This window comes from Phocoena sinus, chromosome 5 (assembly GCF_008692025.1).
Source record: "Phocoena sinus isolate mPhoSin1 chromosome 5, mPhoSin1.pri, whole genome shotgun sequence".
Taxonomy (NCBI): Eukaryota; Metazoa; Chordata; class Mammalia; order Artiodactyla; family Phocoenidae; genus Phocoena; species Phocoena sinus.
The window spans coordinates 119,445,060-119,467,681 of NC_045767.1; the positions used below are offsets into that span (position 1 = coordinate 119,445,060).

The 22,622-nt window shown below is 58.3% G+C and overlaps 1 protein-coding gene across 2 annotated transcripts in view; it reads right to left on the reverse strand.

Annotated features, from left to right (window-relative positions):
- The window catches only part of WFS1 (wolframin ER transmembrane glycoprotein), a 28,022-nt gene extending 6,440 nt beyond the window's left edge, over window positions 1–21,582 (reverse strand). For both annotated transcript variants that reach the window (XM_032633242.1, XM_032633243.1), the window contains exons 1-7: window positions 21,434–21,582; window positions 14,671–14,906; window positions 5,884–5,966; window positions 5,273–5,417; window positions 3,317–3,487; window positions 1,816–1,896; window positions 814–959 (exon numbers count right to left, since the gene is read on the reverse strand). In XM_032633242.1, the coding sequence (XP_032489133.1) occupies window positions 814–959; window positions 1,816–1,896; window positions 3,317–3,487; window positions 5,273–5,417; window positions 5,884–5,966; window positions 14,671–14,905 (861 nt within the window). In that variant the 5' untranslated portion in view covers window position 14,906; window positions 21,434–21,582. The remainder of the gene's footprint in view (window positions 1–813; window positions 960–1,815; window positions 1,897–3,316; window positions 3,488–5,272; window positions 5,418–5,883; window positions 5,967–14,670; window positions 14,907–21,433) is intronic.
- Between the last annotated feature and the right edge of the window lie 1,040 nt (window positions 21,583–22,622).

Sequence of the window (22,622 nt, forward strand, 5' to 3'; positions counted from 1 at the left end):
TCTGTAAATCCTGGTGTTCTCGGCAAAGTGAGATACAGACACAACTAATTCAAGCCCGTGAGCTGAACTGGGGGAAATCTGGTGTAGGGCGGTGTGGCCACACTGTACATCTGCACCCTTAGTCACAACCACGTGACCAGGAAAACAAAAGCTGTGACACCAGGGCCACACGAGCGGCCACTCCTGGCTGTCGGCATGCTAAGCCTCCCTCGCTCCCTGATGCCACTGCTGCTCGCTGGCCAACGGTGTAAGCGCACGCTCCCCCCTTCAGGTCGGCCCTCGGTCACCTCCCTGCCACTCTCTCCACACGACACCCGGCTTGCTCCCCGAGCCCCTGCAGATCCAGATAAACAGGCACCACTGCAGGGGCCTCCTGGCCGACTGAACACAGCACTCTGCTTTAGGGAAAAGGCATCTTCGAGGAACTGACCTCCACTCTGTGCCATAAACGGATAATTTTTCAAAATGACGAAGTCTAAGTGAAAGGCGGCCTCCAGGGCACGGCATCCTGTCCCCCTATGGCGTTTGGCAGGGAAGGATGAGAAGGTGCCTCTGCTTGTCCATCACCCACTGAACCTGCCCGCCCCCAACAGTGCCCTTGGTTTCAGAGCCTGAGCACACGTGAAAGGCCTCCCTTCACAAGGACGCGTCCTTACGCAGTTACGGTGACGTCCCTGCAGGACAGGCCTCCGCAGGGACAAGCTACACAGTCCCTGAGGCCCCCCACCTACAACTCCCCGGGGAGCACTGGGGGGCGCAGGGGGGCGCGGCCCGGGCCGAGAGCCCTCCACGGGTGCCTCCAGCCACGCTCACCTTCAGGCGCAGGGGCAGGTCCTCAGGGCTCTTGCCTGCCAGCTCGTCATCGTCGTCGTCCTGCAGGAACAGGTCGGCGGGGATGACGCCCTTGGCGTACTTCTTGGTGATCTCCACGAAGTCGTCCAGCGCTATGTAGCTCTTGGCTGAAGCACAGAAGAGAACACATGGGGTCTGCAAGACTGCAAGCACTGTCACCCTGCGTGGCCAGGCGAGCAGGGGCACGCTGGCTGGGCCAGGCAAAGCCCTCCCTGGGCCCGGACGACGGGAGGAGAGAGGCAGACGGGCCTGCCAATGGCCTCCTCGCCTTGGTGATGTGCTGTCCCTCCCCCGAAGCGGCCCCCTCCCTAGCTCTTCAAGCCTAGGGGCTGCCTGAGCCCAGCTCCAACACTGACTCCTCAGCCACGGTCATCGCCAGGGCCCCTGTGATCCTTTCCCTCCCTTGGCCCTGGCTGCTCACAGCACTGACGCCCTGCAGCTCAGCCCCCTCCTAACCCCGCCAGTCAACGCGTATCCTCTGAGGACCTACTGTGTGCCAGGCCTACTGTGTGCCTGGCACACCTTCACTACCTCCACCCGCCATGTTCTGCCCTCTATCCCCCACCTCCCCACAGCCCATGCTGGGTGCCCCCAGGCCTCTGCCTGTGACATCTGCTTGGCCTGGAGCACCCCCCGGTGCCCTCCGAGGGCTAGCTGCCTCCTCACCCTCGCTGGCTCGGGCACCCAGCGTGCTTGCAGCCCCCGGCAGCTCTCTGTCCTGCAGGGACTGTCATGCTGCCCTCCCTGTCCCTCCAGAGTGCATGCTCCCAGTGGGCAGGGTCCAGATCCCAGAGCCCAGAACACTGACACCCAGTCAACAGCCCCAGAGGGACTGAAAATCCATCATGCCACCAAGACTCTGGAGGCCAGGCCTGGACTGGCAGGAGGGAGCAGGGCTCAGGGTGGTGGGAGAGACAGCACAGCAAGAGGTGTCGGAAGCGCAGGACCGGCGGCCGTACTCACATTCGCTGCTGACCAAGCGCTCTAGCACCCGCCTCTGCTTCTGCAGCGACTTGGGGACGGGGCCAGGCTGCACCCCTCCGTCTGCAGGGGACAGAGCGGATTGAGAATCGGGGCAGGCTGACCGCCCCATTCCCTGCAGCCCCCCGGGAACCTGCCAGTGTGCCCCGGGGACTGCAGGGCCTGGTGCCTCCATGCAGCCCCGGAGGGCAGTGCCAGGGCCACCCCTCGGGACTGTCACCTCTCAGCTTCCACCCCCAAGGGTGACTCAGGCCCCACAGGGCACAGCCCATCCCCTGTACGGGCGCGGCCTTGGCACTGGACACACCATACCCTCCGGTCAGCCTAGCCTGTCCCCATACACCTTTGCTGCTAGCGTCGTCACTTGGCGTGATGCTCCCCTGGAGGAGAAAGCGCCCGCCCCTACCGCCACACCCCCAACCTGGCAGGCATTCACCCAGCTCTCCCGCGCCAGGCTCCGAGGTGCACCTCTGCAGGGGCGGGGCGGGCAGGAGTTGGACCAGAGCGCAGACAGTGACAACAGGAAAGGAGGGGCACTGTGACTGAGGGAGGCCACGGGAGCCCCTAGTGGAAGTGGCCAGTGGGGGCGGGGGCAGCACGTGCAGGTGGCACTGAGGCCTCACAGGGTCTCTGGGCTCCACACGGGGCAAGCACACCTCTTGGGGGTGCTGCCACCCGGCCACCTCTGCTCGTCCCAGAGGGGCAGTTCAGACAGGAGTCCTGCCCTGAGATCCCCGGAGAAGGGGCAGAGGTGCCCACCCAGCAGTCCTCTCTGACGGGTTGGCAGGTAGCTCCAGCCCCCAGCATCTACCCCTCGGGGCTGGAGAAGGCTGGGCGAAGCCCTGGGCAGAGAGTCATTTTCTGAACAGCGGGAGGCAGGGGCTCCTCGAGGTAACGAAGTCACGAGTCAGGTGCCCCCCGCGCCACCAACCCAGGGAAATGGAGAGGCCACACCCAGTCAGGGACGCCCATTCTCCTGCCCCATCCATCCTTCTGGCTGCTGCCCGTGCCCTTTGCGGAAAGCCAAGTTAGAAGGAGGTGGGGAGGGCTGCAGAGGCTCGCAATGAGGTCCGTCCTGGACAGACTCTCAGGGGTTCGGGGACCTAGGTCCCTGCCCGCACCTCTCACCCTCCCCGCACTCCCTGTCCCTCAGGAAGAGCAGGACACCATTGGAACGACAAGGCCTGTGGCTCTGCCTGTGGGCAGGAGGGGAGGAAACCCCAAGGCGCAGAGCAAATCAAGGTAGAACCAGGGGAAGGGCCTGCTGGGCGCCCAGACCTCGGACTGAGCCAGGGCTCAGGGCACAGCTCAGGGCGGGGACCCCGGGAACAGGAGGATGCCTAGGAAGGACGCTCCCCGGCTTTACAGGACACCTGTGAGGTCCCCACAAGAAGGTCCCTGGAGCCCCCGCTTCGGCTCCCATGCGGAAGCGCCCAGGACTCCAACACAAAGGCCCAGGAGGCCGCATGGCAAGGCTGCGTACCGTGCTCGTTGACCTGGCCCACGTTCTCCAGCAGCTCCGACACGGCCACCTGCTTCTTCTTCTTGGGGTTGAGCTTCCAGTACATGACGAGGGCCGCCTTGCGCACGGCCCGCTCCAGGTCGGTCTCGGAGGAAAGGTGCCTCACCTCCTGCTCGTTCTCGGAGGTGATGCCTGAAAGAGCGGAGGCATCAGAGCCCTCGCCTCACCTGCCCAGAAGCTTCCAGTGATGCCCTGGCCCTGGCCAGCCCGCTTGAGGGGGTTGGGAAGGGATTCCTGCAAGCAGCTTTGCAGGCACCTTTGTCACCAGGGCTGAAACGAACATCTGACCGAAAGGGCATCTGGCCAAAGTCCCGGCCGGTGGGCGGCTCGGCCTGGGCTTTCAGCAGACACTCACCAAGTGGCCATGGTGGCCTGGTGCTGGGCAAGGACTCCCCATCTTCCTGGCTTGCTCCCCCCTCCCCATTTCACCCTCACAAGGACCCTCTGGTGGGATGCTGCTGTTCCCGCCTTACAGATGGAGAAACCAAGGCACACAGGGGCGGCCTGGATTGCCAAGGCCACCGAGTCAGGGAGGCAGAGCCGGTCTCAGACCCTGGTCAGTCTCACTGCAGTGAGCGGCCTGGGTGCAAGAGCGGGGCATCCCTGCATCCACAGCGCCCGCCCCTCCTAGGGCGCCAGGAGCAACTGTGTCCCTGCACAGACGGCCCTTTCCCAGGTAGGCAAGACTCACCATGGAGAGACCGGGAGCAGGTTTCATGGGCTGGTCAGCAGCTGCCTTTCCCCCTGCTCCCCAACCACCTGGACGTCAGCAAGGCCCTTCCAGAGGGCAGAGAGACTAGGGATGGAGGATTGGGCTTTTTCTCCTTTGAAACGTCTCCGAAACTTTCAACCAGAGCCCACGTTTATGATCGGTAAGCACTCTACTGTGAGAACGTGGAGGCTGTGGGTCGCACGAGGCCTGGCCCCCTCCCTCACACGCCCTCTGGTCCTCGGGCCTGCCCTGGCTCCCTCAAGGCGTCTGGGAACCACTGGCTCCAACAGTGAGCTGTGCGGGCCGCACCGACTCGATCAGCCAGTGCAAGGCCGTCCTGCCTGCCCTGGAACGGGGAAGCTGGCTTGGTGAGAAATTTTGGCTAGCAAAATATGACCATTCCAAGTTGTCAAAGGCATCAGCCTAAGGTCCAGAGAGAGTAGATTCTATATAATAAATGTTACTTTAAAACATTACAATGCAAAACCAGAAGAAAACAAATACCAAACTACAGAGCACTTCTCTCTGGGTTTCAACGTGATGGGTAATTTCTATCTTTATGTTTTCTATATAGTTCAAGTTTTCTTTGATAACAATAAACACTTCTACAACCTGAGGGAAAAAAGGCCCCTTTCTGACAACCACTTTCATCTTTCTTCTGAGGTTTGAACCTTCAGGAAACACTCTTCCCTGACACCAGGAACAAGCCATTTCCCTTGGGCAGGATAACCTAGTAAGTGTCCACACGTGGGCAGGCTACACATCACTGCCCCTCCCAACACCCAGATCCGTCCTGGCAGTGAGTGCCAGCTTGAGTGGGTCTTCACTGGCCCATGGTCCCCAGCTTCTCGGCTCAGGCTGGATGGAAAGTCAGTTCAGAAAGTGCCATTCTGACCTCAGGCCCCCGTCGTGTTCTCCAACTTGGCTCCAGGATCTACTCCTCAATTTGGATTAGAACCCAGAGGGTATCTCCCTGTAGACACCACCACAAGTTAAAGAGGATGAAAATGGCTTCACTCCCTAAGTATCACACGTTATACTCCAAAAATGTCTAAATGGCAAAGCCACTGGCATAACAGAAACCACACTCATTGCTCAATGGCACTGCCAACAGCAAGTTTTCCTGCTGCTACTTTAGTTGTTAATTTAGCAAAGCAGCACGGCATGCCTCATGCATCCCCCCCCCACCAGGCCTCTTGACCCACCTTTTCTGTCCGCCAGGCACCGGCGGAGAAGCTTGACGGCCTCGCGCCGCCCCTGCTTGGCGGCGAGGGTCAGCCAGTCAACGGCAGTGCAGTTGTTGACCTCTTCATCCCCGTCGCTGGCAAGCTGCAGGTAGCGTTTCCCCACCTGCAAGCAGGACCCCGCCACTCCATGTGCTGCAGCGGCCTCCACACACAGCGCCCGGGCTCCCACGTCCTGCCCTGAGCTGCTCCCCACAGCTGGGCAACCTCGGCCTCCCTCTCCCTCTCCGCCCGGTGCTCCCTGCCAGAGGGGGGTGTCAGGACCCCTCCCCCACTGATGCGATGAGAGAGGGAGTGGGGGCATGAGGACAGGCAGGAAGCAGAGATGGTATCAGAGGAGGTGATGCCCAAGATCAGGTGGGAGCTGGACAGAGGAGGTGAACACGTATGTGCTCCCCAGAGGGCGGAGGGAAGAAACGACACCATGAACACGGAAACGCAACAAACGGGGGCCTGGCACATGGCGGGCAAAGTCAGGCAGCTCCCAGCTCCCAGCTTGCAGGCACCAGCTTCTCCCAGACCCACCATGCTGCAGGCCGCGGCCTGAGTCTCCCGCAGACAGCAGTGCTCACCTCCGTCTGTGCCTTAGGGTCCCCAGCCTTGGCCTTCTCCAGGACCTCTTCAAAGGGGGTGTCCACATCTCCCTTCGCAGGCCCTTTAACACGGGAGAACAAGCAGATGGACTGTCACCAAGCTGGTCCTTGTCACTTGTCTGAGGAGGGGAGGGGACGGCAGGAACAGACTTCAGCCCCAGGTCAAGAGCGTGACAGCAGATGCAGAGAGAAGGCGCCAGGAAGCTGCTTTCCTGGGAGCAAGGACCACAAAGCTGCCAGGCGGCGGTTCCAGTGTCTGCTCAGAGCTCGTGGTGGGAGACAAGGGACAGAGGGGGGCACCAGTAACCACCATCGCCCCCTCAGCTGACTGCAGCCAGAGCGGCTGAGCTCAGGCTTGAATGGAGTTCTAGAAAGATCCGAGGGCTCAAGTTCAAAAGCCCCTGACCTGAAGAACCTGCACCCCAATGCCCAGTGCCCCAATAAACAAACCAAATTCATGTTTTCCAAGACTGTCGTCTATACACACGACTGATTTTTGGAGGTCATAATCACGGTACATACATTTTGGTATATATATATATATATAAAGTAGTGAATCACAACCAATTTCCCATGTTGCTTGGCAGTGAAATGCACCATTTCAATGGCTCAGAAATCCCACCAGGGTTCTGGGCCTCTCCTCTCCATAGGACCTTTAGGTTATTGCCATACTCCCTAATTTTATAAAACGGTGCCAACAAACCATTCTGTAGGTGTATTTTTTATTGGGGGGGGTCATTCTCCCAGCACAGGTTCTTCAGGTGAATTACTAGGTCCAAGGGTCCAAACATCATACAGCTCGTGCTATATTTTCTTTGTAAAAAGCTATCCTAAGTTACAAAAGCATCACGTAACTTCATTGATTTCACTACAACCTCTCCTGCAGTGGGCAGCATAACAAAAGCTTTTTTTAAAACGATCACTTTTTACCAGTCCCTTTCTTTGTTTTAAGCAACCAATACCCGGGCCTATGCCCGACACCACACCTTGCCTCGGCCATTGCCACACTCCACCTTAGCAGGTGCCTAATTGGGATTAACAGACTCTTGCTCTCTAGACATTTCTGGAAACAGAAGGCAGAATTCAGGGAAACATGAACAGTCCCCAGGAACAGCCACCGGATGACCAGCTTTCCCTACCCCTTCATCCAGGCCTTTCCCAGAACCAGGTCCGCCAGGCTCAGAGCCAGCCCCTGTGTGCAGGGTGCCCAAATCTACGGCACCCAGGAGCCCGGGGGGACACAGCAGGGCAGGGGCCTAAAGCCACGCAGCCTAGGAGGTTCAAAGGCAGAGGTCACACCTAGCTTGGAGAGGACACGGAGGCCGGGTGGGGGTGTCTGGGGACGGCTCAAAAGGAGGCTTCTTAACGGGACCCACAGGTCAGGCGCCTGTACTGAGACCCTCTTGGTGGACAGCCTGCAAACATGATGACACCTCTCCCTGAGGAGTTCAGCCTGGGTTCCCTTGACCAGGTCCCAGGGACCTAACCCAGAGATGGCTTCAGGGCCCAGGACGTTCATCCCACCCCATGGCCCCAGACCTTGGTGCTTCCTGAGTCATCAAGGTCAGTTCTCCCTTCGGCTGCCGTCACCCCCTTCGGCAAGGGCGGGAATGAACTTTCTGGCCAAGGGCTCAGACTAAAGAGAACAAATGGGAAGGGTGGGCTCGCAGGGAAGGAGGGTGTGTGTGTAGAGAAATCTGACCTGCCTGTGAATCTACCCTTAGCGTCAAAGTACCGCATGACCAAGGGAGAGTCATTTTCAATCCCATCGTCAATATCCATCCAGTAGGACAGTTTATGAAGAATGAGACGCTTCGTATTAAGTGCCTGGTCCAGAGCTGACGTTCCCAGTGTGCGTTCCTTTCCCCTCCCCACGTCCCACCTCTCGGCTGACCCCAGGGCCTTCCTGGCTCACTGAGGCCAGACTTCCCAGCCCAACACCAGGCACCTCTCGGAGTTCACAGCTCTTTTCTTTACTCACTAAATTCACAAGTCCAAAGTCCTTTTTATTAAATCAGAATACGGAAGATTCAGGCACAGATCTGTTGGCTAAAAAGGTTATTCTGTCCATGATTAATTTTTCGCAGACATTGTCCACAGCCTGACATTTCAAGAAGTCTCCTCGATATACAGAATCTCTTTGAAACATGCACCTCACCTCCCTCATTACCCTGCTTTCCATTTGGCACTGGCAGAAATAGGTCTACAACTACTCAAATGTTGGGCTCGTGCTATGAACCAGTCGGGGGGTTCTGGCTTGTTCCAGCCAAAGAGGAACCCTCACATAAAGAACACCGCCAGACGCTGGCTGCGTCAGTGTGGATACCGAGGGCCACTGAACACACGAGTTCTCTGTGGGCTTGACCCTCATTCCTGGCCTCTTCCTAACCCTAACCTGATGTCCCCTTTGGGGACCCACCCTCCCCCACTCTCACAGGGTGGCTGCAGCAAGTCTACCTGGCCCATCCATCTCCCTGACCACAGCAGCAGGTTCAGGGAGGGACACAGACCCAAGTCAGGACAGTGGGGTCTGTGCTGGCTGCTGGGCAACGCCTCTTCCTTCTGCTGGATCTCAGCTGACAGACACCAGCTTGGAGGCCGAGGGCTGCCCTGGGGGAAGCCCACCTGAGAGTGAGGGCACGCAGGAAAGCAGAGCTGGGGGCAGATTCCCAATCATGTCATCTGAGTCCCTGGATACTCTACACTGTGCAGACATATGGAAGTAACAAATCCCCTGCACCCTGTTGTTTTGGGGTTTTTTTTAAATAAATTTATTTTATTTATTGATTTATTTTGGCTGCTTTTGTTCTTTGTTGCCGTGCGCGTCTTTCTCTAGTTGCGGCGAGCGGGGGCTGCTCTTTGTTGCGGTGCGCGGGCTTCTCACTGAAGTGGCTTCTCTTGTTGCAGAGCACGGGCTCTAGGCACTCGGGCTTCAGTAGTTGTGGTGCATGGGCTTAGTTGCTCCGCGGCATGTGGGAGCTTCCCGGACCAGGGCTCGAACCCGTGTCCCCTGCATTGGCAGGCGGATTCTTAACCACTGCGCCACCAGGGAAGCCCCACACCCTGTTTTTCTTTTTCTTTTTTTTTTTTGCTTATGTTAATTTACATCGAGTTTCAACATCACCAGCAACTGAGAGTGTCCCGACTCTAGCTCATTTTTGAAAGTCTTTCTATCAATCACAAAATGGCAATGGCAGAGCTGCATGGCCCTGGGTAGTCTCCTCACCTCTGCGAGGATCCAGAGGACCAGCACACCCCCTCCTTTATACTATTTATCTCCTGCAGATCCCACGCATTTGAGAGACTTGTATCCACCACACCGCATTAGTAACTGATGCTCGTTTTGTCATGAAATGGGAGGAGAGTCCCCAGGATGCTGTCCCCTCCCCCCCAGCACAGCCCATCTCCATTTTCCTGCGTCTCTCACGGTCCCACCAGCCTTTACGGAGATGATCTGTGTCCCACAGGTCTGACCCATCTCCATCCCCCAGTGTCAGACACAGCTCAGCAAATGCTGAACAGACGGGAGGGATGGACAGGGGACCGACAAGGGAATGGTCTCAAGCTTTCATCTCTGTCTCCCCAAATCCTTGCACAGGGCCTGGAACACAGCACACTCTTGGCCTGGAGACTGAACTGCCAAGCTCACCTCCCTGATCTGAGCAGGTTCTGAGTAGAAACAGACAAAGGTGGGTGGCGAGCAAGTCATGCTCCCACTCGTCACCCACCCCAGGGCCGTGGGCTGGGGAGCCTCAGGCGTCCCTTCCCAGAAGTCCCGAGGGCTCTGCCAGCTCCCCAGAGATACCTGAGAGCAAGAGAGAAGCTGGCTTCCATTTTCCACAACTGCTGAGATCTAGATTTGCTGGAGCACATTGTTTAAATTGTTGAACGCACGCCAAAGGCTCTTAAAAGAAGAGCACAATCTGAAACACACAGGAACTATGATGCCGTACTCCTGTCTCTAGGGGCTGCTGCCCTTCCACTGCCTCACTCGCTGGCCCTGGACAAGGCCTTAGGCTCCCTAAGGCCTTAGGCCTTAGAGTCCGTGGTCCTCTCCTGACACCCACCATGTGGGCTGCCGTGAAGGGAAAGGTGATAAGAACCCCAGGGCATCCCACATGTCCTCCTCATCGCTGTGGGCGGCGGGGTCACCTTGCACCAGGGGGTGTCCCAGCAGCCTTCGTGATGCTGACTCTGGTTCTCATGAACACACAAGAAGGACAATCCCTGCGACCCCGTCTTTTCCAGGGGCTGGCTAAGCTCCAAGGCAGGGGTCCCAGGCAGGAGGTCTGAGCTTCCCACAGGCCCAAGCAGGGGTCCTGGACCTCACCCATCATCACTCACCCAGTAGACGTTTACTGAGCATTGGCTCCGGGCCAGCCTGAGCTCCAGGAGCCAAGGGCACTGAGCTGAAGGAGGCAGGACCCCCGCCCTCCCTACCCACCCAGGGGCCAGACGGGGACAATCACATTCCAGCAGTGCAGGCTCAGGGGGGCGGTGGAGGTGCCAGGAATCATCAATCCTGATGGCAGGGGCTTCCTGGAAGAGGCGACACCCAAGACTTGGAATGCAAAGGGGAGGTTAAAGGTAAGGGATGAAGGGCATGCTACCAAGTTTCCAAAGGTCCCAGGAAGCCACCAGGCCGGAGACAGCCTCACCGCCCCTGCCATCTGTCCTCACGACAGGTCATCCTGGAGTGAGGGGATCGGAGTGATGGCCTGACAACCAGACAGACCAGGGCTTCAGTCAGGGTCAGGATAAAATAACGTGTGTACAAAACTCCCTAAATCTTCAATAGCCAGCACCTTGACCGGACAAGGAGAAAGCGAGTCGTTTGTGGCTGTGGTTTGTCCCCAGGACAGCAGGGACTCAGCACTCCGCATCCCTTCCCGCACCACATCGTCTCCTGACCTTCCCAATCCCACCATCCCGCCCTGAACCCCGCTGGGAAACTGCCCCGCCCACGCCCTGCACCCACCTGGCAGCTCCAGCCAGAGACCTGGAGTCAGCCCAGCTTCCGGGGGCTTCTCCACCTGCCACGTGCCTCCCTGCCGGCCTCGGCTCCCACAGGTCATCTCCACGTAACAGAGGTCATGCCGCTCCTCTGGTTTAAATCCTCTAACGTTCCCCAGAGCACCCATTCTCCTTATCCCGACCATTTGAGACCCCACTCAGTTGGCCGACCTCTTGACCCTGCGTCCAACCCCTGCCCAGAGCCATCAGCCTGGGAGCCCTTTGTGCCCTGCACATGGCGGTGGGCCCTGCCTGCCTTGCCCACTGTCTCCTGCACCCACTGAGCAGGCAGGCCCTCGGTCAACACTGGGGTGAATGTTTCCTGCTGTGTCCAATTCAGTGACAGTGACGCCACAGAGAGAAGTGACGCAGCAGGGCCCAGCTGTGGCGGGCTGGGACCCCGAGGGTGCCAACCGGCCCAGCGCTTGCTCAGTGCTCCCCGCCCCTCCCCTCGGGGTCAGAAGCCAAACAGAGACCACATGTGTTTCCTGACTCTTCTTATCTGAAACTGGCAGTCTTGACTTGGTCCATCCTCTGAGGCCGTTTTGCTTCACCCAGATTGAAACCAAGCGCGTTCCCAGCCCCCATTTCCTGGCCCCACAGCTGTGGGGCCTTTGTGGCTGGACAGAGATTCCAGATCAGGCCCTAGCCTGCCCAGATGCCTTGGAGACAAAGCAGAGAATGCAGTGATCTTTGAAGGAGATGTGGAGATTAGAAGAGCCCAGTGGGGCGCGTTTCTGGGGACAATCAGGCACTAGTCCAGTGTGATGGAGCCACAGAGCTCAGGCCCTCTTCACCCAGAGCTCGGAGGTCCCTGCAGCTCCGCTGGGCATGGGGGCAGCGCGGGACAGGAGACTGGGATCACCCCTGTGCCCATCACTCAGCACTGGCTGCTTTGGTAAGTTGATGGCTCAGTTTCCTCATCTCTAGATGGGGATAAGAACAGAGTCTCCCTCTCGAGCTACCGTAAGGGGTCACGTAAAGCCCCCAGGTCTGTAGTGCACATGGCAGACGCTCCCCACCACGGGTCTGGGGCCCCTGCATGGGGCGGGGGCAGTGCTGAACTGGGGGTGCTCACCTCAGGCAGCCGGCTTCTCAAGGGGGAAAATGAAACGGCAAGGCTGGGCGAGCTGGAGAAGGGCGGGGCACGGCCGGGGACTTTCCTAACTCATACAGAGCACCTGGAGCAGCGGCGGCCGAGAGAGTCACGGCGTCCTGCCTCGTGCAGGACACAAGGAAGCACGTGGGCGCACACGCGCACACACGCACACACGCACAGCTTGCAGCACAACAGCCTCCTGGGGGAGAGAAGAATCTGACACACACGTGAAGCCCCTACACCCAGACACACAGAGCCTGGAGCTGACACTGAGACCGGTCGCCCAAGAGGGACTGAGTGGGGCCGTGAAACTGGAAGGCTGCCCCGACATGCGAGGCAACACCCCAGGAGAAGCCTGAATAGGAAGTGAGACCGGCTCGGGGGGCAGGAGGCTTGATGACATCCACGAAACACATCGAGCTCCAGGCACGGACCCTCTCTGCACCACCGGGCAGGCACCTAAGGGACGAGGGGCCTTGACTCAGCACCTCGTCCCATGAGCCATGCCCAGAGCACAGGGTCCTAGCACGTGGACTCCACATGGCTGGTATGACTGCACCCACTTTACAGATACAGAGACAGGCTCAGCGAGGCCTCCCAACTCCCTCAAGGGCACACAGCTCAAGGCCACCAGCCCAGCCCAGCCAAGCGTCCCACCTCGGCCATCCCGGCACCATCTTCCTGCACCACCTCATGGCCCCGACACTCAGTAAATAAACAGTTCATGTGGACAGATGTACTCCAGAGTCCCGGCTGGGGTGCACTGGCACCAAACCACAGAGCGTTTTTCAAACTACAGACTTCGACCCAGAAGGTCACGGAACCAATTTACTGCCCACAAGCAGCATTTGTTTTTAAATAAAAGCAACAGAATGGAGACTATCAGACAGCAACACACACCCTGAGGACAAGTATGGTTTTGGAAATTTCCATTCCCACTGGACGTGTGCGTGTGTGCGTGCAGGCCCGTGGGTGTGTGAGTCCGGTTACGACAGCACACGTCTTTCTTGCTGTGGGAGGAGGTCAGAAAGTCCAAGAGGCGGCAGTGCCTTGAGAGCTGGGTAGGATTTCAACAGGTGGAGATGGCGATGGCATATTTTGGGCAGAGGTTCCCACGTGGCAAAGGGGAGGTGGGGGAACAGGGAAGGCGGAGGCGGATTTGGAGAACGTGGGATGGTCTCGGTGAGCAGGGAGGAGAGGGCGGTGATCCATGGAAAGAAGTCACAGGTCTTTCACCACCCACGGAGCTTTTAGACCCGATGTCCCCAGTGGGCTCCAGTCTGATCGCTGCACCTGTAACCGGAGCCAAGGACCCTACTTCACAGGTTTGGTCATTGTGAGAATAAGACAGACACACTGAGAAGCACTCAGTGGATTATTAGAAAAAGTAACGTCGATACCAACTATGTTTTCCCCAAATATCACAGCCAGAGGTCCAGGGATCCTCCCTTTCTTGGAGCTCACAGTAGACTTGAGGATTTTTCCCTGCAACAGTCCCGAAAGCACAGAGGAGCCTCTCACACAAGGCTCCTGTTACAGCCCATTGCCTGGCCCTGCCCCCTGCTCACTCCTGGTGTAGCTCAAATCGCAGGCCAGACATGAGAGCATCACCAATCCGAGCCTTCCTTCCTCGCTGCCACCCCATCACCTGGAGGTCCGGGGCTCTCTCTACCCCAAGCCCACCCCTGGCGAGGTCATTTCTTCCCGCTGGCCCTGCCTGCGCTGTGCCCTCTCCCCAGGCTCAGGCGTCATCTCTTCCCACAGAGCAGGGCCCCACCTCCCCAGCGCCAGGCCCAGGGCCACCTCTGTGCTCCTCACGAGACCGTGGACTCCTTGGAGGCAGGGGGCAGGCCTGAGGATGTGCTGCCGATGGCCACTCAGGGCCAGCAAAGGGCCATGCTCAGTGAGCAGCAGGTGGACAGAGGACGGACCAAACCCTGGTGTCCCTCCCCCAATGTCAGCAAGGCTGCCAGCACCACAACCAGCTGTCCCGTCACGCCCGGGTCCTCACACTATCTCATCTCTTCGCCTGGGAGGTGCCTCCTGGGATACAGTGGAAACCTGAGGAGGCCCAGAAGTGGACTGGGGGAGAGGGGAAGCCCTTGGAAGCCTGGCCTGGGGATGGAGGATGGTGGTCCAGAGGGCAGCGGGGACCTGGGCCTGGGCCCAGCCATATTCCAGGCTGGCAGCCAGTCCCCAAGGGGAGTGGCCACGTGGGGCCCCCAGACCGGGCAGAGCTGCCTGACTGAATGGCCCCTGAGCAGTGGCCACGGTGCACAGGGAACAACATGGGCTGCCCCGAGTGCTGGGCGGGACCAGCTGGGGTGGGGAAGACTTCCTCCTGCCACCCACCCCCCATACAGTGCCTGGTGGGGACCCTGAGCAGGTGGGAGCTGGTGCTTTTGATTATAAATAAAATAAGGAAACGTGAAGTCTGCTGCAGCCCAAGTTTGTGAACTTAGGAGCAAAGCCCGCTGCAAGGTGAGAGTCGAGGGGCCCTGAGTGGAGCAGGTGGGCCCCCAACCACAGGGGGTGCCCTGCAGGAGGAACCTCGCAGGGGTGTCTGGACCACATGCCAGGACTCGGGTGCTCGCCCTGCTTCTAGAACACCCCCGGGGGAGGACAGTCCAGCTTCCCAGGCCCCATCCCCTTACCTGTTCCATCCACCCTTTCTTGGCTCCTGGCATGCGAGGCCTGGGGCACGGCCGAGGCAGCCGTGTCTCTCACATCTCGTCCAGGTCCAACCTGGGGTCCGGGAGCTCGGGGCGTCCCACTCTTCTCCTGCTCCACCGAGGTGGTGGCATTGAGCCGTGAGCGGGCCTGGGGCTGTCGTGGCAGCGGTGGAGACCGTGGGCCAGAGGGGCTCGGAGGACAGGCACCGGAGGCCATTCTGCAGCGAGAAAAGCAGAGGGTCAGACACATGAGGCCAGCCAAGCCCAGTCTGCTCTGGCCTCTAGTTTCTGGTAAAGAGAGGGGATGGAAAAGGGAAACAGGGTGGGGGCTGCCCAGCATTCTATGTGATCTCATTAAACCTCACAACAGCCCCCGTAAGACACTCCCATTTTACAGAGCAGGAACTCGAGGGAGGAAACACTCAAGGCCGGCTGGCTCGGCAAGTCCCACAGCAGGCATGAGCTGGGCCCTAAGACTCAAGGCCTTGAGTCCCTGCCTCACCAGGCATGAGCCACGGGACCTCGGGTGTGCTCATCTGAGAAGTGGGGATGTAGAATGTCGTGAGGATTCAGTGAGATGGTCCACACGGCGCCCTGGGCACAGTGCCTGGCTGTGCTGGGATGAAAGCTGGCCTCCAAGTACATCCACCCAAAATCTGTGAAGGAGACCTTGTTTGCAAGAAGGGGTCCTTGCAGATGCAATCACGGATCTTGACATGAGATCATCCTGACTTAGGGTGGGCCCTAATCCAGTGACTGGTATCCTTATAAGAAGAGGGAAACACACAGACACAGAGAGGAGGGCACCATGTGAAGGAGGAGGCAGAGGTCAGACAGATGCAGCTGCACGCCCAGGGATGCCAAGGATCGCCAGCAACACCCGAAGCCAGGAGAGGCGAGGAAGGACTCTTGCTTAGAGACCCCAGGAGCAACCAGCCCCGCCGACATCCTGATCGCGGACTTCTGCCTCCAGAACTATGAGACAATAAATTTCTATTGTTTAAAGCCACCAAGTTTCTGTAACTTTCTTATATGAGCCCTAGGAAATGAATACACTGGCACAGAGTGAAAGTTAAATAAATGTGAGGAGAGGGGAAGGGGAAGAGGAGGGATAGGGAGGGCGAGGGGAGGAGGGAAGGGAGGGGAGAGGGGGAGCGAAATGGGGAGGGGAAGAGAAGGGGGGAACACAGCCCCTGGAGCCAGGATGTAGTCAGACCTGCCCACCTCCCAAGCCCTCCACGCTAGGCCTGAACCACAGAACAAATATCAGGGAACTTGAATGCACCAGATATGAACACATACTAGATGTGCAGTGACGGAAACCATGAAGCTGGTGTGTCAGAAGAGATGACTGGAACAGACTGGCAAGCACAGAGTGTCTACCACAGGGGAAGGGCTCCATTAGTCAATAATGCCATTTAGCAAAACAGCAAAAACCACCACTGACACAATTAAGGGCAACCATGAGCCCCAGACCGTGGAGCTGAGAGCTCTAGGAGTTCCCCAGCCAGAGAACCAGGATCAGACACAGACCCTGAAGAAGTCAGGACCACGTGCACTGTGCGGGGGATCCCCAAGGATCCCATGACCCTCACCACAGCCTCAAGGCCATATCCGTCCTCTTCACTGAGATGAGGAAATGAGCACAGAGCAGGGAAAGCCCGGCAATGAGGAATCTGGCTCCCAAACTGACCCGTCGTAGCTGTCGCGCCCTTGGCTGTGTCCACCACCTCTGTGGTCCTGAGCAGGCCACGTCCCTCTCTGCACCTCAGTTTCCTCAACTGTAAATGGGGACAATCGTCTTACACTTGGGGACACTGTGAGGACCATATGAGACCAGAGACCACAAGGGACCAGGTTCCCAGGCATCCCCGGTGCCCAGCTCCAAGCTCTGAGACTGCCCCGAGCCTGCCAGAGTGGGTGCCTGACACGTGTCTGCAGACTGCTCACACAGCAAGAGTCGGAGGGGGCCCCAGGCGCCACACGCCACTTCCCCGGGGCTACGCAACCATGTCTGCTCCATTCCTACTAGAGATGGGTCCCAGAGATCAGATCTCTGTCCGCCAAAGAACCCTGGAGATTTCAATCTGGACATTCCTCCCTCAGAGGGACTGAGCCCTTATTTTAAAACATCCCCCTGGCTGCAAACCAAAAGCAAGTCAAGCCACATGGATCTGCTTGGAAACCAACACAGTGCTTGGTGCTACTTCCAAACACCAGGCTTCCCGGAACCAAACAAAGAGGCAACTTTTGTAAAATTCGTCATCTGCCTGCACATGCAGACCCATTAGGCAGGCGGCCAGCTGTGGGCGGGGAAAGTCAGCCGGTGATTTAGCAGACAACCCAGTTGTGCGGATCACTGGCTGACCCGAGACAAACCACATGGAGCCACGTCCGACCTGGAATTTCAGGAAAACACAGGTTCTGGCTGGCCTGTTGGGCTAAGTATTATGCATGTCACATTACAATCAAAATAATACTGTTTAAAGTAAAATCTCTGCTTAGTGAGAATGGATGAATAAAGGAGGATTAATTTTCAGGTTCCCTGAGAGTTGGCCAAACCCTTTTTGAATCAAAGGCCTTGTTATTTTAAAACAAACGAAATGATCCATTGCCATGGATGGGTCACAGGGAGGATCACAGGTGATCTCCCGGTGGAAGGACCCGCATGGTGTCTGGTGCTTTCTTTTCTGTCTTCTTTCCTGTGACACTGGGGCCCCTGAAGGCAGGGGCTACATCTCATTCACTCAGAATACCTGCCTGCTTGCCTTGCAAGGTACACCCGAGGCAGCCTGGCCTGGGGGAAGGAGCCCGGCTGGGGAAGAGCCTGCCCCATCTCACTGTGTGATCGGAAGCAGGTCCCTCCCTCCAGCCTGGCCCCAGAATCCCGAATCCAGACTCCTGACTGCAGGATGAGAGCATCAGCGTCCCGCTCCACCCCAGCTCCAAGACTCCTCCGATGCCTACGAGTGGGGCAGTCAATCCACACTGCCGCCCCATGACCAGAGCAATGGCTTCGAACCTGTCATTGTGTAAGATCCAGAAAACCAGAGTGGCCGGCATTCTTTCCACATGAGCACCCAGGCGTATTTTTATCCCATCAAAACACAAAATGCCAACATCACGGAGCTCGGCTGAGGGGCTGCCACCCCCTGAGAGGGCTGCTAGGATCATGCATCTACTGACGTGGAGAATGATCTCACGTGGACTTCAGCCCAAGCTCTCTAACCCTTGCTCAGGCTGGCCCCACTCTGCTCTCCCCCCAGGGGGGCCACCCCGACCTCTGAAACAAGCCCCCATGGGAAGCCTTAAGGATGTTCACACACCCTCTGAGCAGAGCCTCCACCAGCAGGATCCCAGACCAGGGGAAAAACCAGGGATGCCCACGGTTTCACATTCAGCCCACTTGCTGCTCCCCCACATCCACGTGCCACTGTGGACCTCCACGCCTTTGCTCTTACAGAGCACCTCTCTGGTGTCCATCACAGCTGTACTTTCCAGCACCGTCCAGAGAGGGCAGGTGTGAAACTCACAGCCGCTCCAGATGGTGCTACACTATATAGCTGTTAACCAGGACCTGTATATGAACGTTTAAAGATAAGGAAATGTTGGGCTTCCCTGGTGGCGCAGTGGTTGAGAGTCCACCTGTCGATGCAGGGGACACGGGTTCGTGCCCCAGTCTGGGAGGATCCCACATGCCGTGGAGCGGCTGGGCCCGTGAGCCATGGCCGCTGAGCCTGCGCGTCCGGAGCCTGTGCTCCGCAACGGGAGAGGCCACGACAGTGAGAGGCCCACGTACCGCAAAAAAACAAAACAAAACAAAACAAAAAAAGATAAGGAAATGTTTGTATGACGCTGTTAAGTGGGATCTAAAGCAGCATGAGCTATTGACCTGAGTCTATTTAGGATGAAAACAAAATTCGTCTGCACAAAAAGATGGAAGAAAATGCCCCCACAATGGTTATACTATGTCTGAGTGAAGAGACTACAGGTAGTTTTATTTTATTCTTTTTCTAAATGTACTTCCCTAATTTTCTATAATGAACGTGCAAGGTTTTTGGAATTACCACAAAATGTTATTCTAAAACCCGTCTGTGACTGAGCCTGAAGGGAGAGGGCCCAGGGGTTCCCAGGGTCTGGGATGTCTGCTCTGGATAGCCCAGCAGCCTGGCACAGGGCTGCTCCTCAAGACAAGGGCACATAGCCCTTGGAGGTACCTATTTTTGCCCTAGAGTATTAAGGGCCAAACCAAGGGACATTCCGGCTCCACCCAATGTGCCAAGTTCCCAGGACTAAGCGGGAATAAGCTGGGAATGCTCCTCGCCTGGCCGGGGTGGGTCAGCGCACATGGACTGTGGGCCGACCCTGTGCCGGGCCCCAACTTGGGCCTCCCAGGCCCCAGAGAGGATCCTATAGGACTATAGGATCCTCCTCGGAGAACTCAGTCCAGATGGGAAGGATGACACCCAAACTGACAACCACAAAGAGGGAGCTCTTGGGGGCTGCAAGCACAGAAGGGGGCCACACTCAGCGGTGGAAAAGGGGCAGGGTGGGGATTCTGGATGAGTGGCCTTGACTAAAGCTTTAGGACAAGCAGACATGAGCCAGGCAAGGGTGAAGGGAGGGAGGAATGGAGGTGTGTGGGCATTTCAGTGGGGGACTGCCCAGGAGAAAGGGCAACGGACATGGCTTAAAGGCAACATGGCTGGGAAGGTGCGGAAGTGACTCTGGGGCGGGCGCACAGGAAGGAGAAAAGAGGCTGAGCGGGCAGCTGGGACCTGGGGCAGGTCCCGAGGGCCTGAACAAGTGCCAGGCTTAGTGTGGGGTTGAACCTAGGGCAGAAGGAAATGCAGGCTGGTGCTGTAGCGCAGTGGCAGTTAAAGAACCATCAGGGCTGTATGGGGATGGCCCAGGGAGACCAGGGAGGGAGCTGGGTGGTCTTCCAGGGAAAGTGAGGAGGCCTTGCCGAGGGCAGGCATCTGAGTGCGCTCCTGGGCCAGGAGAAACAGAAGCATCACCAACTGAATGTGGGCAGCGGGGAGCAGAATGGGGCCTGATTTGTGCCCTGGGGCCATGGTGTTGGTGCCACTTGTGAGGAGGGTACCTGGGAGAGGGGAGGGAGCCATATGAGGCATAGAGCAAGCTCGCTGTCATAATTCTTACCACCACTATTGTGGACAAGGATTTGGTCTCTGTCCCACAGCACAGGCATTTTGGGGGTCAGGGACTGAACTAGGTTCCCCTCTGTGACCAGCCCCAAAGGCCTGTCCAGCCCTGGCCTGGGTGGGGCAGGGGAGGCCTGAGTGGGGAGTCCTCCACATACCCTTCCATCCTGGGAAAGAAGATGAGATGCGGTCTCCCAGCAAACTTTCCTGTGTCCAGGCAAAGGTCCATTTGCTGGGGGAGCAAGTATATAAAGGAACGTTCTTCTGAATCCCTGATCAGATGCCGAGGGGCTCCAGTGAGAATCACAGCCCCTTGGAGACAGAGCTGACAGGACGGGCAGTGGAGAGTATGGCCTCTGGGTTTCTGTTGGCGTGGCTTCCTCACTGAGTCTGCAGTGAGGTCAGGCAGCCAGCACAGTGGGTACCCAGGGCATCGTTCCCTCAGTGATGCATCACAGCAGAAGGGAAAGCCCTTTACAAATGGGCCAAGTGCCAGGGGTCACTGTCCAAGGTGAGGAGAGGCAGGCACTGGTTCTCAGCACCTGCCCAGGGGCAGAGGTTTCCCACCAGGCTCTGCATGATCAGCTGTGGGGTTTTAACTTCCTCATGGGTCAAATAGGGATATAATTCCTACCCCTAAGACTACTGCGAGGGCCAAATACTGTACAAATGTTAGTTCCTCGGAATTTCTTAACATCAACTACAATAAATGGTGTGAGAGGGCTCAGCTCCACCACGCCCAAAAGTCAGATTCCCCAGAAAGTTTCCATCTATCAAAACAGAAACTGATGTTCCTGAGGGCCAGGTTCACACCAGCCAGGGCCCAGGGGCTGCCACTGCCCCTCGCCATGCCTTACTGAGGAGCACCAGGGGAGAGTAACTGCTACACAGATTCTAAGTGGGCAGTGGGGGCTTCAGTCTCAGAATCAGCCCCCTCAGGAGGGCACGTGCCCGCTTGGGGAGTGAACCCGCAGCACGCGCGCGCGCGCACACACACACACACACACACACACACACACACACACACACACACCCAGCAGCCCCTATGATGAGGCCCAGGCGCCTTCCAGCGGCCCCGGGGGCACTGAGGGCGGCCCGGAGTCCCAGAGAGCCAGCCGACGGCCGCGGAGGAAGGGCCATGACTGGGCAACTCGGTACAGGTGCTGTGGGACGCAGGGCAGGCGCGCCCCCTTCCACTCGCCGGGTCCCCAGCGCCACAAGCCGCCTGCCTCTGAGGCCGGTTTTCCCGCCGGCAGTGTGGTTTCTAAGCCAGGCTCGCGGGCGTGACGGTGCTCGGAGCGCGCAGTGCCCCGCGATGCCCGGGGTGCCCGGACTGGGGACGAGGGGGCGCGCACCCCGGAAGGAAGACGCGATCGAGGCCCGGGCAGGGGTTACCGTGAGCGTCGCGGAGAGGACGGGACCCCGGCCCTCCAACTTCTGGGGAACTTGCAGGGGACACTAGTACCAGCCGCCAGTCCGCTCAGATGGGGAAACTGAGGCCGAGGCGGGCTGCAACTCCGGGTGCTCCCGGTTCTCTTTCCAGCCCACCCTGCGACCGCCCCTTGCCGTGAAGTACTCACCGGCCCGCTAGTAGGCCTCACGCGGCGCCGCGACGCCCTTGGGCTTCAGAGCTCGCTGCAAAGTTGCTCGAAAGGAGCTGGACTGACCGGGGCCAAAGGGTAGCAACCGCGACCGAGCGGGCGGCGCAGCTTACAGTAGCAGCGGGAGAGCTCTGCCCACAACGAGGGCAGGGGAGGGGCGGGGCCTGGGGCGGGGCCGCAGGCTGCCCTCCACTCTCGACGCGGCCAGGAGGACGCGGCGCCGACTCGGCCCGCTGAGCGGCCGGCGTGCCTGCCAATCACTGCTCTCCTCTGCCAATCACAGAGCGCCTCGCCTGACAGCTGCCCACTGGCCCACAGGGCCTCAGAGAAGAGGTCGCCGGGTGGGCGGGTCGGACCCGCCCACAGCGAAAGTTTCCGAGTGGACTCGAGCCCTGGCACAGACCCGGCCCTGCCACTCCACGCCCACAGACCGTCAAGTCACTGGGAAAGACGTGCACTCGGTGAGTAACAGGTGGTTGGACCCTCGGACGAGACTCGGACCACCTTTCACACACTACCCTGGCCTCAGCGTCCCCAAGTTCAGATTCATTATCATTGTTATTGCAATATTAACTAACACGTTGAGCGCCTACTATGCACCAGACGCCTTAATTTCGGCCTCACCAAAGATGGAGAGGGCTCCCCTAACAGAAGAACAGGGATAGGAAGATGTGGCCCATTTAAATGTGTACCTGTAACCAAGGGCTGCTTTAAATGCATGAAGTGCCACGTAGCACGCTTTCACAAGGTAAATGTGTGGCGCGAGGCTAAGGCAGTTTGGAAACCCTCCTTTCGGTTCTTCCCTGGGGTCTGAGAGGTGTGGTTTGCAGATAGGGGCAAAGGTCTATACTTGAGACAGGCCTTGGGGCTGTGAAGCACCGGTTGGCGGTGCGGGGCGCCTCCTGGGCTGTGTCTGCTGTGTGGTCCTCACAGCCAACCTGAGATGCCTGTTCTGGGTTATCATTGCAGAAACTGCTGCTCAGAATGGCTGCCGGGAATATGTGACCAATATTTCGGGAGCAAAGTTTCCAGATGGTTTGGGAGATGAGTTCTATCCACTGAACACACTACCTCGGGGACTTTTGTTAAAGCCACGAGACTCACATCAGGCACCTCACTTTATCCTCCAGCTGCCCCCTCCATCCGATCCCCATCTTCGTGTCTGACC